We start from the raw sequence: 16610 nt of genomic DNA, 5'->3' as shown, positions 1-16610 counted from the left end.
CCAGTCCTTCCTTAAGTCCAACTGCCTCTGTGCCTCTGTGTGTGTGTGTGTGTGTGTGTGTGTGTGTGTGTGTGTGTGTGTGTGTACATGTGTACATGCATGTGCACAGAGCATCTAGATAACCCTGAGATTACTCTTCTTCCAGGGTGTGTGTGTGTGTGTGTGTGTGTGTGTGTGTGTGTGTGTGTGTGTGTGTGTGTGTACACATGTACACAGAGCAAATAGATAACACTGAGATTACCCTCCTCCCAGGGAGTGTGTATGTGTGTGTGTGTGTGTGTGTGTGTGTTTGTGTATGTGTGCATGTATGTACTATACTTGTCTTGTGTATAAGTGTATGTGTGTTTGTGTGTATATACACAGAGCACTAGGAATGGCTTTAAGCCACTCTGAGGTTATCACATGCCAACATGTGTGTGCCCATGCATGTGTATGCATATGTGTGTGCATACAGGGAATCTATCTGTGTATGTATGTGTGTATCTGTGTGCTCTAGGAATTGCACCACACAACCTGGAGGTTATCACCTACCAGTGTGTATGTGTCTGGGGGGCGCGGGGGGGGGGGGATTGGCCCCAAACTACCCTGATGCTAATGTGTATGTGTATATGTATGTATGTACGTGTGTTTGTAGACACAGAGCACTAAGCATGTCCCTGCACAACCCTGAGGCAACACCTGCTAAAACCTTCCTGGCGACAGGGGGTGGGTCACATGGTGGCGGGGAGGGGGTTGCGGTTGACGCGCCTCCAGGTCAGCCTCCGCCTCTGACGTCCTTACAGCCATCCTCCCTCTCGGCTGGCTGCGTCCCCGCCCTCGGAGTCTGGAGAGCTGCTGGAGCCCGGCGGGAGCGCGAGGTGCAGGAGGCCGGCGGGAGGCGGGCGAGCCGCGGGAAGCAGGCACCATGGTGCTGTCGGTGCCTGTGATCGCGCTGGGCGCCACGCTGGGCACTGCCACCAGCATCCTTGCGCTGTGCGGGGTCACCTGCCTGTGCCGACATATGCACCCTAAGAAGGGGTTGCTTCCACGGGACGGCGAGCCCGACCCTGAGAAGGCGAGGCCGGGCGTGCTTCGGCCGACCCAACAGGTGAGTTCGGGCCAGGTGGGGTGGTTGGGCCACCTTACGCTTTGCCAAACCGGGAAGGGGACAGCAGACCTGCAAGCAGGGGTCGCGGTGGTCCTCGAGGTTGGGGGAGGGACTTGAAGGAGAATGGGGGATGAAGGCTTGAGAGGGTTGGGAAAGGAATGAGGGTGGCAGGGACGGTGTGCAGGGAGGACAGGCTGTGAGCCTTGGAAAGAGATGGGAGAGCTGCAGGGTTCGGTCACCCTTTGGGGGATACTGGAGAGAAGCCTGCAGAATCAGGAGACAAGGGTAATGGGGTTTGTCAGAGGAAAGAGGGGGACCTTAGGGCAAACAGATAGCTGAGAAATAACCAGAGGGGAGGTGGTACCTCCTCCCTATGTGTCCCCCGGATGGACAGCAGGCGATGGCCGGGTCCAAGCGTGGCCAGTGAGGAGGAGCCTGCAGGACCCCCACTCCCAGCAGCTGAGCCTCAGCATCCCCGTAGATCTCGGGAGACTGGAAGGCTTTTTATCTTCTTCATCTGTGGTTCTCAGAGCCCCCTCGAGCTGGAAATGGGCTATGGGCTGTGTATCCCAGGCAGAAAGGGCAGCGGGGTCTGGGAGGTCTGGGGGAAGAGCCTTCTCCATGATCTGTGACCTCCAGGATGCTTCTCAGGTGGAGGACAGTGCTCCTTGGATAGCCAGAGGAAGGCTGGCCCTGGGTCAGGGATGCATCAAGGGCCTCCCAGGACCATAAAGATTCCCTGGTTTTGGCCTTCTGAGAGCATCTTGCTTTGAGCCAGTCCTTACTCTTCTAGTAAATTAATTCTTTAGAAGCCCCCCAGGTCCCAGAGTGGAGCCTGTGTTGGTCCTTGGTCACTGTAGTAAGAGTGAAAGGAATTGGCTGCTGTCCTTGAGGCACTTAGAATCCCATACAAGTGACATCGTCACTGGTAAATAGGAGCTGGTGAGCCGTGGGATGTCAGCCTGGAATGATCAGGAACTGGGAACAGTGGGCTCCCCAGTAGTGAGGGTGTGGCTGGCTGCCTTTCCCTCCCATCTGGCGGTGCTGAGAGACACCTGAGAGACAGATGGCCGTTCTGCTGCCTTTTAGTGGTGGCCCTCCTGCCCTGCCCCTAACTGGGGAGCAGTTAGTGTAAACAGCTTCCAGGCTCCCTTCCGACTGTCCTACTGACCCCCTGGTAGCCCACACAATGCTGGTCATCGACCTGCCAGGTTATTCCTCAGCAACTTAAAACCCTTCAAACACCTCGTTAGAATAAGTTGCAGCAAACCAGCCTTGGCTTAGTCACCACTATACTGCCTTACTGGTAAGACCTTTACATATTTGTGCTTTTAACAGCCCAGCAAGGGTACAAGGGAATAGCCCAACTCACAAACTAGGAAACACAAACTCAGGAAGCACAAGTGACTTGCCCAAGGCCACACGGTTTTGGAGAACAGCTGTCCCTGGGCTGGTCAGATTTTAGAGTCCTTGCTAGTAGCCCCTCCAGCCATTCCCTGCCCGCCCCCTCTGTCTGGAGGGAGCCTGTCTCTGCAGCCAGGCTCACCCCAGTGCCTCCTTCTGCAGGCTTGCCTCTCTGGCTTGGTGATTATTCTTCTGGTCTCCCACTCCTTTTCTACACAGATGGCTTCTCCACAGTCTTTAGTTCTCTTCCGAGGGAGGATTTTACCTACTGGCCCATGAAACAAACATCCCTGTGACCGTGGCCCGCATCATTCCTTCTAAAGCTGTTTATAACACTCCCTATGCTGGCTGTCGTTCATATTAGCCACCTGCATGCTATTTATTCCCAGTACCTGGAAACTGGCATTTGCACAATAAGAAACCACTGGTAAACAAAGGCACCCAGCCTTCTGTTCCGAGGGGCTGTGTCTTTGCAGCCCAGGGCCAGTTCTCTGGAGGCTCAATGATGTCTGCCAATGAATATCTGTTGATATGTGATGCCCACCCACCTACGTTTCTCCTCCTGGTTCCTTGGTGCCAGGGAATTTGGCAACAAAGGCTAAATCGATAGGTGTGAGAACTCAAGGTGTCTTGGTGGCCACTGTGTTCTGATTCAGCCATTGACCCAGATATAGTAACTGACAAAGATGACATAGTTGATTTCAAGGAAGCCAAGGAGACAGGCCCAGGGTGGGATATGACTGAGGGACAGTCAGCAAGGCTCACTGAAGATGTTCCTCAAAGAGAGGACGAGGTGCTGCAAGAGGAAGGGGACTGTAAATTTCTGTCTCCAACAGAGGTCTTGTGGCTAGTTGTGTCCCTGCTGAGGCCTGGGGTGTTTGTAGGCTGCAGCATCCCTGCCTCATGCTTCTAAATCTCATTGGCTGTATTGCTGGGAAATGCCTTTGGTATCAAAGGGCAGGCCTGGGAATCCAAATGAATAAACAAAATTGAGGTTTGTATTAAAAAAGAGATTAGAGGTCTTCCAAGGGATTCATCATCTGCCAAGAGTCTGCAGATGGAATTTAAGGGGGGTCAGGGTCTTTGTTTGTTTGTTTGTTTTTGTTTTTTTTGAGACAGGGTTTCTCTGGTCAGGGTCTTGAATAGGGAGGAAAAAAATCATTTTTTTTTCCATCATTAACTCAAAGGAAACTTGGCATTTTCTATAAGTGGGACTATAAACATGAAAGCGCGGGAGTGTTCTGATCCCTGAGACTTTGTTCTCAAGGAAAATCATAGCTTGTCAGAAATATGCTGCCGGGGTTGCAGACACTTCCCATGCTGATTACACCCCCCTCCGTTCTAAGTTATGGTGTTTGTTAAAGTCCCTGACCCATCCTGTGATTTACTACATTAATAAAAGACTGCATGTTCCTGGATATATGCTATTGACTATTCCTTTACAGCCTGTACACTTTACTTCCTGCTTTTTAAGCATCCTAGAGACATATCTGCAAGCCTCTCTAGACAGGGAAGGCATCAGGTCACAAATGATCGGGAGCTCCTGCTGAGGGCCAGGGGGCAGAGGGTGGAAGCTCTCCACAGCATCCCCTCTAGTGCCCTGCTGGCTTCAGGTCAGGTCACAGTGCTTTGTCCTAGAGTTAGACTCAGGTCTCTTTGTCCCACCTACTTGGACAATGTCCCCCCTCATTTGTGTCCAGCCTTTGGGGAATGCAGAGAATTCAGTCTTCCTACACAGGCCATTCTATTCATGGTCTGGTAAGATCAGTGGGACACCTCAGTCCACCCCAAGAAGTTCGGTTACAAGTGACTTGTGGCTTGAAGCATAGTCAGGGAGGTGGCCTTGGGTCAGGGCGGGGTGCCCTGATAACCATTTCCTCTCCTCTGCAAGTGTCTCTGAATTTAACTGTAAGCTGTCTTCAGACCCCCTGGCCTCCTCCCCTGGAATTTCATCTTCCTGGGGTTCAGGTTACAGCTGCCCTTTTTGGCATTCCTGGGTGGGCAGAGAAGCTGCTCTCTTCATTGAGCATCCTGAAGTCATCCTTGCATGACCCTAAGGGGTCAAGAAGCTTTCATTTTAGGGTCCTGTTTCCCCTTACATGGCATTTACTTGGCTGTGACCTTAAGTGAATCTTCTCAAAGACCTTTTAGGTTCCCAGGGGACCTGGCGCTGTCCTCTCCAAGGCAGCATGGAGCCAGAGACTTCAGCGAACTTGCTTGGCTTCAACAATAGCCACCCTGCTCCCCTGTCCACACCCCGGCTCCCCTGTCCATACCCCTAATCCCCTGTCCACACCCCTGCTCCCCATTGCCACAAGTACCCAGCTCACTCAGTGTTTCCCCTGCAGCAGAACTGAAATGATGGCTTCGGACTGAAGCTTAGTTCCAAGTTTTTATGGGATGTGTAAATGCCGAATTTATGTCAAATAATATATGAATAGTAGAGTCCTTTCCCACAAGATCAGGAATTCACCCTTCACTCTTTCATGTCTCTGACAATTTCTGCTGGAAAGCGGGGCATGTAATCACCGTGATGTGTACATTGAATGAAAACACCATATCCAACATGGTGTAGAGGGATAAACAACAAAGGAGGTCATACAGGCCAGTACACACTTGCAGGAGACCTGGGAAGCCAGGCTTGAGGCACGCATGGTGCTACCCTACAAGACAAATGAGGAACAGGGTGAATCTGGCTGATGAGGGAGTGAGGAGCCTCTAGACTTTGATCCCTGCTCAGCCTCTTGAAGCAAGTTTCTTTCTTTTAAAATTCACCTAGACTTATGGTTATGGTTTGTGTGCTTTCCTCTAAGTAACTGTGCATCAACATGGTTCCTATTAAGCCATCTCATTGGGACATAGTGTTTGTGAACATTATGAGGACTGGGCCAGTACTCTCATGATGGGGGCTTTTAGGCCTGGGATCCTCCTGGACATGGTCCATCACAAGCCTCCTCCTGGTGCTATCCATTTGCTGTTTCTCCACCTGCAACATAAAAGACTCACTCGAGGAAATGGGGTCTCAATGCCATCAATGGGGCCCCAGGACGCTTTAAGTGTTCTCCTTCCCATGACCTCAGAGCATTACCCCCAGGCTGCTTATTTCCATTACACCCACGAATGAAATTGGCCAGGCACAGCTGTTGTACCACATATTAATCACATCATTCATTAAAGGTTAATGAGTGCATCCTAGGCATAGCATGTGGTGAAAGGCAGACACACTCCTCCTGAGGAGACAGAAGGTGCAGCCAGCAATTGCCACAGAGCATGGTATGGTGCTGCATGATGGGCAACATTCAGGAGCCATGAGAAATCCTAAGGAGAAGCAGTGCCACCCACAGTCCAAAGTACGCCTTTCTCCACTTCTGGGTGACCACTCTCTGCACATCTCTTTCGTTGGCTCTTAATGACTGGAGGCCCTGTGAATTACTAACCCCACTCCTGGAACTGATTGGACTCTGGCTGCTTTAAGGTCTGACCTCCATGGAGTCTCAGCCTGTTACTTTTATTGTTGTTGTTGGGGGCTGGGGAGGCTTGAACTCAATGCTTCCTACATGCTAACTACATGTACTACTGAGCTACCACCTGAGACCAGTTCCCAGCTTTTTAAAGGATCCAACTCCTAAATTTCTGTTAGCAAATCTCCTTCCATCTGTACAACAACAATGAAAGACCCACTTCCACAGAGTAATAAACATCAGGGCTGGCACCGCCATCTATGCATGCTCTTTATTTTGCAGGTGAGAAATGTGAATCCAGAGAGCTTAAGTAACATAGTCATAGGCAGAGCTAGGACCCAAACTTATGGAGTCTGGCTCTAGCGCTACATGTTTGATCACTTGGCTAGAGCTTAGAAAGAAAAAGCTAGTCAAAATTCTGTTCAGCCTGCAGTTTGCCCAGACAGGTGAACAGGTGTCTGTGAACCTATGTCTTTGAAGGTTAGCTTCCAAAAACCTCCCCAGATGCTTGGGGTTATTATCTGCTTTGTATACCCATCAGCTCCAGGCACTGGGTACAACCCTGGGCCCTCATGAGAGATTTTAAACAGTAAACATGTTTGGGCTGGTTGCTTAGCAACAACAAAGACAGTATGAATTTTTCATCATGAGATTAGCATAAATTATTTCAGGGAGATGAGCACACAGCTTCAGGAAGTGCTCAGCCCTTCAAAGTACACACAGAGAGAGTCTCTGTATCTGGACCCATCAGTGGCTTCCTAATGGCGGGTCCTGACCTATCACGTTCCTGGTTCCTCCCCCAGTTTCTCTTTTTGGTATGGCATATAGATTAGTTAGTGTGATGATTAGTGTTAACTATCAACTTGACAGAATCACCTGGGAGGTGGGCTTCTGGGCATGCCTGTAGGGATTATTTTGATTATGTTAACCAAGGTCAAAAGGCCTGTCCACTGTGGGTGGCACCATTCCCTGGCTGAGATCTCTTGGGAAATACGTGGAGAGAAGGAGTTGAACTGCAGTGAGCCAGTGAGCGTTCACTGCCCTCTGCTTTCCTGCTGTGAAGGTGATGTGATTAGCTGCTCTGAGATCCTGCGTCCTGACCTCCCTGCTATCCTGTGAATGGTGAGCCAAAGGACAGCCTTCCCCTTCAATTGTTTCTGCCTGGCATCTTATCACAGCAGTAGGAAAAGTAGCTAAGAGTCAGTCAGGCTCATGACTTGTCCCTAGTGGAGCCTGTACAGGAAGCACTGATGCGCCCCACGCAGGGTTTTGAAAATTGATCAGGTCATCAGCAACTGGGAATGCAGGAGAAGGACTCAGTGGGAGAAGAGCTGAAGAGGCAAAGGGAGAAGGGAAAGTAGACACAACAGGCGAGGACCCAGAAGGACAAGGGAAGACAGAGGCTGCACCTGAATCAGGACCCAGGGACTATGAGAACACAGACATGAGCTCTTTCCCGGGCACCTGGTGTACAGCACAGTGGCACTGAGGCCGAGGCTCTCTCTTGGCTACTGTGAGCACAGCTGCTCTGCACCATCCTCTATGGAAGAGCAGCAGTACCTCTTGATCATCCTGCCTCTGTGTTCAGAACCCACAGAGCTTATTTCTTGCTAGCCTTGGAAAAACCTGATTTGAGGATGAGAAGAAGGGCTTCACAGCAGCAAGGATTTTTGTTTGTTTTTATGTGTATTGTGTGTCTGTGTGAGTACATGTGCACCATGTGTAGGAATACAGGTGTCTGCAGACGTCCAAAGAGGGCATCGGATCCCCCTGGAATTGGGATACAAGCACTTATGAGCTGCCATGTGAGTGCTGGAAACCAAACCCAAGTCTGCCTCAAGGACAAGTGTTCTTAACCACCGAGCAATCTCTCTAGCCCCAGTAGAGTTGAGTTTTTAAAACTAAGGAATTCTCTGTGTGGGCATCAGAACCAACACAGTCAAGCACACAAAATACCCCATAACCAAGTTATAGGAACAAATATGTCAGCAGAGGGGAAAGAAAAACATAAGGAAGAGGCATGTGCCTCCCTCCTCCCCTCCTCCCCTCACTCCTCCCCTCCCCCTTCTTCCCCCCTCCCCTCCCTCCCTCCCTCTCCCTCCCTCCCTCCCTCCCTCCTGCTATCTCTCTGTCTCTCCTTCTTCTGAGGGTTGAGGGGTTCAGACAAGGTCTCACTGTTCTAGCTATGTAGACCAAGTTGTCCTGGAACTTAGAGACCCTCCTACCTTTCCTTCCAAGTGCTGGGATTAAAGGCACATACTATTATACCGGTCCTCGATTCCTTTTCTTACCCCTTTAATTACATTGATTGAGCACATACTGTGTTCCCGACTCAGCGCTAGAGAATGGGTATACAGTTGTGGCTGCTCCCTCACCAGTGACACAGTGACTTATTCTCTATCTTCATGAAGCATGTGGTGCTGTGGGCAGGATCAGAGCCAATAGAAGGGTCAGTGTGTGTGAACTGAAGAGAGCTGCGGTCAAGCAAGCAGCCCGTTGCAGCCCAGGGTCAGGTTCATCATCTCAAGCATGCTCAGTATGCTCTAACCCCTCTGTGGAGGGTGGATAGATTCTGTTTAATTTCAATGTGTTTTTGTAGTAGGGTAAAAATTCACACACAAAACTAACCATTTAAAAGTGCATGAATTAGGAATTAGTGCCATTCAATACATTCACATTGTTAAGCAACTGCCACCTCCACCAAGTTCCAGAACATTTCCATCACCTCAGCAGAAAACCCTGTACCCACTGAGTAGGCAGCCCCTTGTCCTTCTTCCTCCCAGGCTCTGGAAACCACCCATCTGCTGTCTGTCTCCATGGATTTGCCTGTTCTGGACATTTCGCATAAATAGAATCATTTAACAAGTGACCTTCTGTGCCTGGTGTCTTGCAGTTAGCATAATGTCTGTTTTTATAAAAAAGAGGTTTGTTTTATTTTAGTTATGTATATGGGTGTGTGTCTGAGCATGTGCTGCAGGTACACTTGGAGGCAGGAGGCTGGCTGAGTCTCCCTGGATGGGAAGTTACAGCTGGTTGTAAGCTGTCTGGTGTGGGTCGTGTGAGCCCAGCTTCAGTTGGACAGCAAATGCTGGTAACTGCCAAAGCAGCTCTCCAGCCCCGTCACTTACAACATTTCTACAGTGTTGTTCTTTCCTTAGTCTGCTGCCCTGGACATTCCCGTGCTGGATGCTTGAGTTTCTGCCTTCAGCTCTTTCAGGTACACAATATACACGGGAGTTGAATTCCCAGGTCATAAGGCAATTCTATTTTTAACTTTTGGAGGATCAGCCAAACAGCCTTCTGTGGACACTCTGCTATTTTCTATTCCCCCAGCAATATTCTATAGCTCTTTGGGCATTAGTTCTGGTTTCCTTCCTTCCTTCCTTCCTTCCTTCCTTCCTTCCTTCCTTCCTTCCTTCCTTCCTTCCTTCCCTCTTTCCTTCCCTCCTCCTCCACTCCTCCCTCATCCCCCTTCTTCTTCTGAGACAGCCACCCTAGCAACTGTGTGAATTGTGCTGTATTTGAACTGTACCCACACACCCTGCCCAGGCCCACGTGCTCTAACATCTGGGCCCCCAGCTGCTGGTGCTGTGTTGGAAGATTGAGGAAGTGGAGCCTTGCCAGGGGAAGTGGGTCACTCAGGGTGGGCTTTGGGGTTTTACAGCCTGGCCCCACTTCCTATCTGCTCTCTGTTTCCTGATTGCAGAAGCAATCTGACCAACTGGCTCCCCTCACCCTGCCTTTCCCACATGATGGCTTATGTCCCCTAAAACTGTGAGCCAAAACAAGTCCTTCTTCCCTTAGCTTGTTTCCCGTCAGGTCTGGTCACGGCAGCAAGAGAAGGAACTAACACACAAGCATATCTTACTTCAGAGTTTTCTAAGCCATTCGTGGAAACACTCATTTTAAAATTATTCTTGTGCTTTTATTCTGATTTAGATTCCTAAATTCTTTAACTGGGTTTTAACAGCCATTTGCTGTCTGCACTGACTGTTTACTGACATGGACCTACACAGGTACACCTGAGACCTCGAGTCTCAGAAGAGCTGGTGCGACACAGTTGAGAAGTCTATACTTGCCATTCTGCTGCTTGAATATTGTTACTGTCCTCTTCCTCCGCCCCCACCCCACCAAGCTTCGGCCCCTCATGGATCCCAAGATGCTTCACCCAAACACTCGATGTCCTCTAAGCTCAATTTCATCTTGCATATAATTTCTTTATGTCTTGATGATGACAGGCCAGAGCAATGTCAGGAGGAGCTTTGACGTCCCCAGTGGGGCTGGTGTGGCATGCGTGCACACACACTCACATGCACGCATGCACACACACCTTCCCACCACAATTTTCACTAAGTGATAATTCCTTGGCTAAAGGGCTTTTCATATCTTTATAGTCCAGAAAAGTCTTGGATGGTTTTCATACAGCGTTGGAGGGTAATTTCAGAGATATTTAGAGAGGTTGGTTGGGGTTTTAGGGTGCACAAGGCATGCATTATGATTTTTCCCATTAAAACGATGGAGTATTGCTTGCCTTCTGAAAGGTTCTCTACAGGAACTAGTCAAGATGCAGTCATGAGGAGCACTTACACATGTGAGTGTGTGCTGGAACAGCAGCAGGGAAGGCCCGTGGGAACTGTGTGTGATTAAGTCCACCTGGCAAAGGCCCAGGGCCTTTTGATATATTTCATTGATTTTCTTTACCCTCCCTTCTGTTCATTAAAGCCAGAGTGTACTTTACTTTCTTAGAAACAGGCACAGAGCTTTGCTTAGCAAGAAGTGAGGAAGGCTCAGTGAGTGAATGGATGGGGACTGGACAGGTGATGGATGAGCAGCTCCCTGCAGCCATAGTGTGCTCACAGCACCGACACAGGGAGGCAGGGGGCTCCAGGTGGACTGGGCAACCTTCTCGTACAACAGGGAGCAGTGAGAGGTGTGGGGGGGGGCAGTCTCACAGCAGGTTGGCTTCCCTCCCTGTAGGCCTTCATTCACTTGGTTAGCCTAGGGCAAAATAAAAATCATCACCTGTGGGCAGGGGAGCCGTCTCAGTCTGTGAAGTGCTGTTTGTGCAAGCAGAATGATCTGTGTTCAAATCACTGGCACCCGTGTAAAGGCCTGGCGTAGTGATGAGTGTTTATAATCCCAGCACCAGAGAGCCATAGAACGAGATATCGACCTCTGGTCTCCACGTGCACATGCACACAAGTGCAAGTGTGTTTGCACACACACAAACATGTGTAAACATGTCTAGATCTTCACTTGTGAGGATGAGGCTCCAACACCCAAACTTCATATTGTGCCTGACAAAGGGTCCAGCCTGCCTAGGGTGGCTGTGCTGCTGAAGCTACATGGAGAGGATGGGAAGCACTGAGGAAGAGAGAAAAGTGTGTTTATGAATGCATGCATAAGTGTGCATGAATGTGTGTGTGTGTGTGTGTGTGTGTGTGTCTCCGTCCGTCCGTCCTTCGGTCCGTATTTGTCTGCATATGTGTATGACAGGAAAGTAGAAGGGAGACTGTGCCGGGGGAGAAAGCTCTCTAAAGAAAGGGAGAACCGAAGAAGGGGGTGAGGATGGGAAGAGAGACCAACTTTCAGGTTGGGCATGTAGCTTAAAGGTAGAATGCTTGCCTGGCATGGGTAAGACCTTTGGTTCTGTCCTCAGCTGTCACAAAAGGAGGAGGGAGCAGACAACGTGACTGGAGGATGACAGGACTGACTATGACATGTGAAAGAAGAGGGGAAATGGGCTGAGAGGGAGGGGGGAGGAGCAGAAGATAGATGGGCTGAGAGGGAGGGAGGCTAGCTGGAAGGGCAAATGGAAGCAAGGCACAAAAGTGACACACAGGCATGAAAATATTACAACAAAACTCAACTAAAGCACTTATTGTTAAAAAGTAGGACATAGTGCAAGCTTGTGATCTCAGCCCTGGGGAGACAGAGGCAGGAGAGCAGGAGTTCAAGGCCATCCTCGGTCAAGACTGACCTGGGCTACAGGAGACCCTATCTCAAAGAAACCAAAATAGTGATGACTAAAGAAGAATGGTCTGGAAAGGATTCGGAGCAGGGGAGTGCACTCAAGGGAACAGCAGGGGAACTGACAGAGTGGTCACAGGCCGCGCACAGGCCGCGTTCTTTCCTTCGTGTTTGGAGTTCCTGTCTTTCCTTCTCTCAGTGCCTTGCAGCAGCAGCAGACACGCCTCCACTTCCGGCACACAGGCGGTGGTGTTATTTCGAGACAAAATCCAACCAGAATTGTGGGGCCATCCTCTAGCTGTGCAAGTGTGTCCCATGAAGAGCTCAGCTTCTTCTGCTCAAGAGGATCTTGGAGGCAGCCCCCTGACAGGCACCTTTGGTGCAAAACACGGAGTAACAAGAAGTGCAGGAGTGTTGGGAGTGGCTGACTAAAGGCCAGAGCTTGCCAGACGACATCAGGCCAAGGATGAGGAATGGGGGGTAGTTGTCTGTAGACTCCACAGCATTCTGGAAATAATAGGTCATAGAGACAAATAGGGAAGCTGGAGGTGAAGCTAGTCAGAGGCCTCCTGGATGAGGCAGGAGAGCTCAGCCTCCAGCTGGCATGAAGAAAAGCTGGGAATGGAGGGCACCGTGTGTCAGCGTGCACTGACAGCATCATGCCCCTCAGAGTCTAAATGGACAGAGCATCCTTTAGATCCCCATGAGGCCAATGGGGGACTTACTGGGCAAAGTGTTAGAGGACAATGGGAGTACTTGCAGTCCATACAAAAGAGAATGAGCTGCCAGCAGCAGAGGAGGTGAATGCCTGTTAAACTGCCCCTGTGGTGTTTCTAGAATCTTCCTTCATTTTAGGAAAGCTCCAGAATCCTTCTGCAGAGGGAGTTCCTCGGCTGTGTAGCCACTGAAGCCCATGGGAGAGTCCTCCAGGGCACTCCCAGTGGCTCTCTGTGTCTGCTTATACCTGAGCCTTGAAGTCTGGAAGAGTGGGTTGTGGCTATTTCCAGGGATCCAGGCAGCATTGAGATTGTCCCTGGGGGAGGCACCCCAGGGCCATGGCCTCCTCAGGAGCACAGAAGGGTGGCTCTGGCTTAGGCTGACTAAGCTGGAGGAAACTCTGCTTGGGGACTCCAGGCTGCCTTGGGAGGCTGTGCTAATTGCACCAGTAAACGAAATGGTAATTGGGCTAATAAATAGTATGAATAATTAAGCTGCCTTCAAAGGCTCTTCTCCAGCGGTTTTGCTCTAGTCTTTGAATGAGTGACTTGATGAGGCATCTGAGTAGGTCTACCCTTCTCCTTGACCCCAGCCAGTGACCTAAGCTTTCCTCACCTGTTAGCTGTGTCCCCGTTACTGCGTCATCATGGAGATGAAATTGGGTAGCACGCTGCGATGGTTAGTATAGACTGTCTACTTGACAGGATGTAGAATTATAAAAGAGACAAGCCCCTGGGCCTGCCTGTGAAGTGAGAAGACCCACCTTAATTGTGGGTGAGGCCAGGACTGGCCAGGAGAAAGCTGAGCAGATAGTCAAGAGAAAGTACCAAGGAAACTGGCAAGGTGGGGACCAACAGTGAAGACACTTCTGTTTACACAAGATCCCAACCTTTAGCACAGACTTTCATTTTCCCTCTTGGTCCAATGTCCAGCTGACACCTTGTGCATCTTACAGCTTTTAATACCTGTTGCCAACCAACATCTGGGAGCGGGGCACTTCAGGGTGGTTCTCATTTCAAGAAGCTTGCAAAGACCTGAGGAGAAACACCCCACGTTTATAGTAACTGGGAGCCAGCTGTTCTGATGTTCCCATGGTCTAATCATATTTTTGCACTATTTGGCAAATATGGGGAAGATGCAGTAGGTCTGCATTTGGTTGAAAAGGAAGAACAGCTGTCTCCAAACGGCAGCTGGACTGGAGAAGCTACAGGTGGCTCTGTTATGGGGGTTGGGCATGGGGTCGTCTCTTGGTCCGTATTCTCTCAAAGGAGAGAACATAGTAGGCAAGACAGGCTGTGGGGGTTTTGTCTGCTCACTGCCTTGTCTTTGTGGCTGCTGTTGTTTTAGCAAAGCTAAGCAAAGCAGATGCTCCAAAGAGAAACTGGAATGGGGCTCCCTAAGGGGCCAAGCACCCCAGTGGGGTCTGCATTATGGGCTTGAAAGAAATTTTATGACTATTTATGAGGTAGATGACATATTCATGAGCTGAGGTAAGCAAGCCATTTCGCTCCCAAATCATAATGGACCAGATCTCCCTTTTAGGGTATTTCTTTCCATGACTCTCTTTAGAAAAGCCACAAGAGTGAAAAGTCAAAACCACAATGTGAATGATGTATGTCATAAAGCCAGAATCTTTAAGAGTACACACACCCACACCCACCCACCCACCCACCCACCCCCACACACCCTCAGTTAGCACACATGTGGGAACTGGGTGAGTGCCCTGATTTCTGGTCTCATGGCAACAACCTCACCACGGCCACCAAGGGGCATTCTGATCACAAGGAAACACAACTGCCAAGATGCCAGTATCCTCGGCTACCTCATCTCCAACTCCTAGCTTAACCAGTATCTGCCCCTTACAGGACACCCCCTGTTGTCTAGACATGAGGGTCAAGGAAGAAACCAGCCTGTCCTTGAAGCCCTACTGTGGGCAGCCATGCAGCACCTTCCTGAATAGTTTTCTCTAGAAAGCTTCCAGAGAAAACTGGACGTGCTCCTCCTGAGCGCTGCTCTCTTGCACACACCCCTTCCCCCAAACCCAGTTCCACCCTAAGCCACCCATCTCCTCAGAGGTCTCCCCTGATGCTCCTTTCTTCCTCTTGGTTCTTGGTGCCCCAGATTCCTCCCCCCCAGACCTCTCCCACCCTACCGCGTGGCTTCCCCCCCCCTAGACCTCTCCCACCCTACCGCGTGGCTTCCTCCCCCAGACCTCTCCCACCCTACTGCGTGGCTTCCTCTCCCCAGATCTCTCCCACCCTACCGCGTGGCTTCCCCCCTAGACCTCTCCCACCCTACCGCGTGGCTTCCCCCCCACCAGACCTCTCCCAACCTACCGCGTGGCTTCCTCCCCCAGACCTCTCCCACCCTACTGCGTGGCTTCCTCTCCCCAGATCTCTCCCACCCTACCGCGTGGCTTCCCCCCTAGACCTCTCCCACCCTACCGCGTGGCTTCCCCCCGCCCAGACCTCTCCCACCCTACTGCGTGGCTTCCTCTCCCTCCTCTCCCTTCTCTTTCTGCTCTTCTTGCATGCACCCGCTGGCGTGAGTCTTCGAGATCAATCTTGTTCAGACCATTCTCCGATCTCTAACTGTCCAACGCTCTCACTGCACACTTACAACACAGAATTCTAAACCTTTTGTCCCATGTTCAAGGTCTCACATTCTTTTCCAGCCCCACCTTCCTCCTTGCATACTCACCCTGCCATGAGCGTGTTACCCTCTGGATCCAGGGCACTGCCATTTGGAATGGTCTCTTCCACCATTTGGTATCTTCAGATTCTAGGCTGAAGACCTCCTCCTTCTGATCACACCGATGGTGAGGAGGTGTTCTTTTGGCCTTTGGCAGCACACAGTCCAGACATTGGACCTTTTAAGACCATATTCAGGGAACTGGAGTGATGGATCAGCAGTTAAGAGCATTGGCTGGTCTTGCAGATGACTTGGGTTCAGTTCCCAGCACCTAGGTGACTTCAGTTCCAGGTGGGCCAACATCCTCTTTCGGCACTCTCACACGCCTTATGCACATGGCGTACACTCACACAGACACATGCACATAAAGAAAAATAACTATTACTTATACAAGGCCACATTCAGCAGGTTGGGAGAGTAACTCAGTCATAAAGGGCTTGCCCATACATGAGGCCATGGGCCCCACCTCCAGAACTGCCAAAAAAACCTTTTTGTACAGATGCACCCAGGGTAGCAAATACCTTCCATCTTGCATATCAGTTCTTATCCATTAATACAGCACAAGGATGCCTGAGCTCAGCGAGAAAGGACCCTTTGATCAATTAGCCGTGTCTGCCATGAGCTCAGGCTGGGAGCTGTGGCATAAGTACTTCCTTGTTCCTAATTATGGATCCTCTCACACAACCCCTCAGTCCACTCCCTGAGAGCAGGGCCTTGCTCATGTCTGCTTCGGAGGCTGGTAGAATACACAGCTAGGAAACAAGTGGGGCTGACTAATTGGACCCTAACCAGATGAGGAGGATCTGGGCTTCAGCCCAAAACCTAAGGAGAATGCACACCTGTTTGCGCCACACTGTACTCTCTGGCTGTTTGCACACCTTCAGGGTAGAGACTGCTGTGCCTTCCACATGGCTGGGCAAAGAGGGCAGCCGTTACCAGAGACTTGCACCTCTCTGCACTTTTTCCACCCCATGTCACCCTTGATGGATGATTTATATGCTTGACGGCCTCAGCAAATTTACTTCCTTCTCTAACATGGAGAAAAGCTTTGAGGATGCAAATGTGAGCAGAAGGCGTTGTTAGAAGGATAATCTTGCGTGTACTCATCATTTCATGGGTAAAAACAATCCTGTTCCAGTAACATGTGATTTTTCAAGAAATTGGCATAATAGCAGGGTTGAAAACTATTGTCCTGGCCCATGGCTTCATCAGTTATGCAAGGATTATAGAATCAACAATTCCTCTGGCTGCTCTGGAGGAAGATTCTAGATTCAATGTCA

At 50.3% G+C, this 16610-nt stretch overlaps 1 protein-coding gene across 1 annotated transcript in view; it reads left to right on the top strand.

Annotated features, from left to right (window-relative positions):
* Positions 1 to 780: 780 nt before the first annotated feature.
* Syt13 (synaptotagmin 13) overlaps positions 781 to 16610 on the top strand; it is a 38368-nt gene continuing 22538 nt past the window's right edge. Inside the window, exon 1 of the mRNA XM_036185736.1 lies at positions 781 to 1087. Within this exon, the coding sequence (XP_036041629.1) occupies positions 905 to 1087 (183 nt within the window). The 5' untranslated portion in view covers positions 781 to 904. The remainder of the gene's footprint in view (positions 1088 to 16610) is intronic.

The sequence above is a fragment of the Onychomys torridus genome, chromosome 4 (assembly GCF_903995425.1).
Source record: "Onychomys torridus chromosome 4, mOncTor1.1, whole genome shotgun sequence".
NCBI lineage: Eukaryota > Metazoa > Chordata > Mammalia > Rodentia > Cricetidae > Onychomys > Onychomys torridus.
The sequence above is the reverse complement of the archived record's forward strand: the minus strand, read 5'-3'. Positions and strand labels throughout refer to the sequence as shown.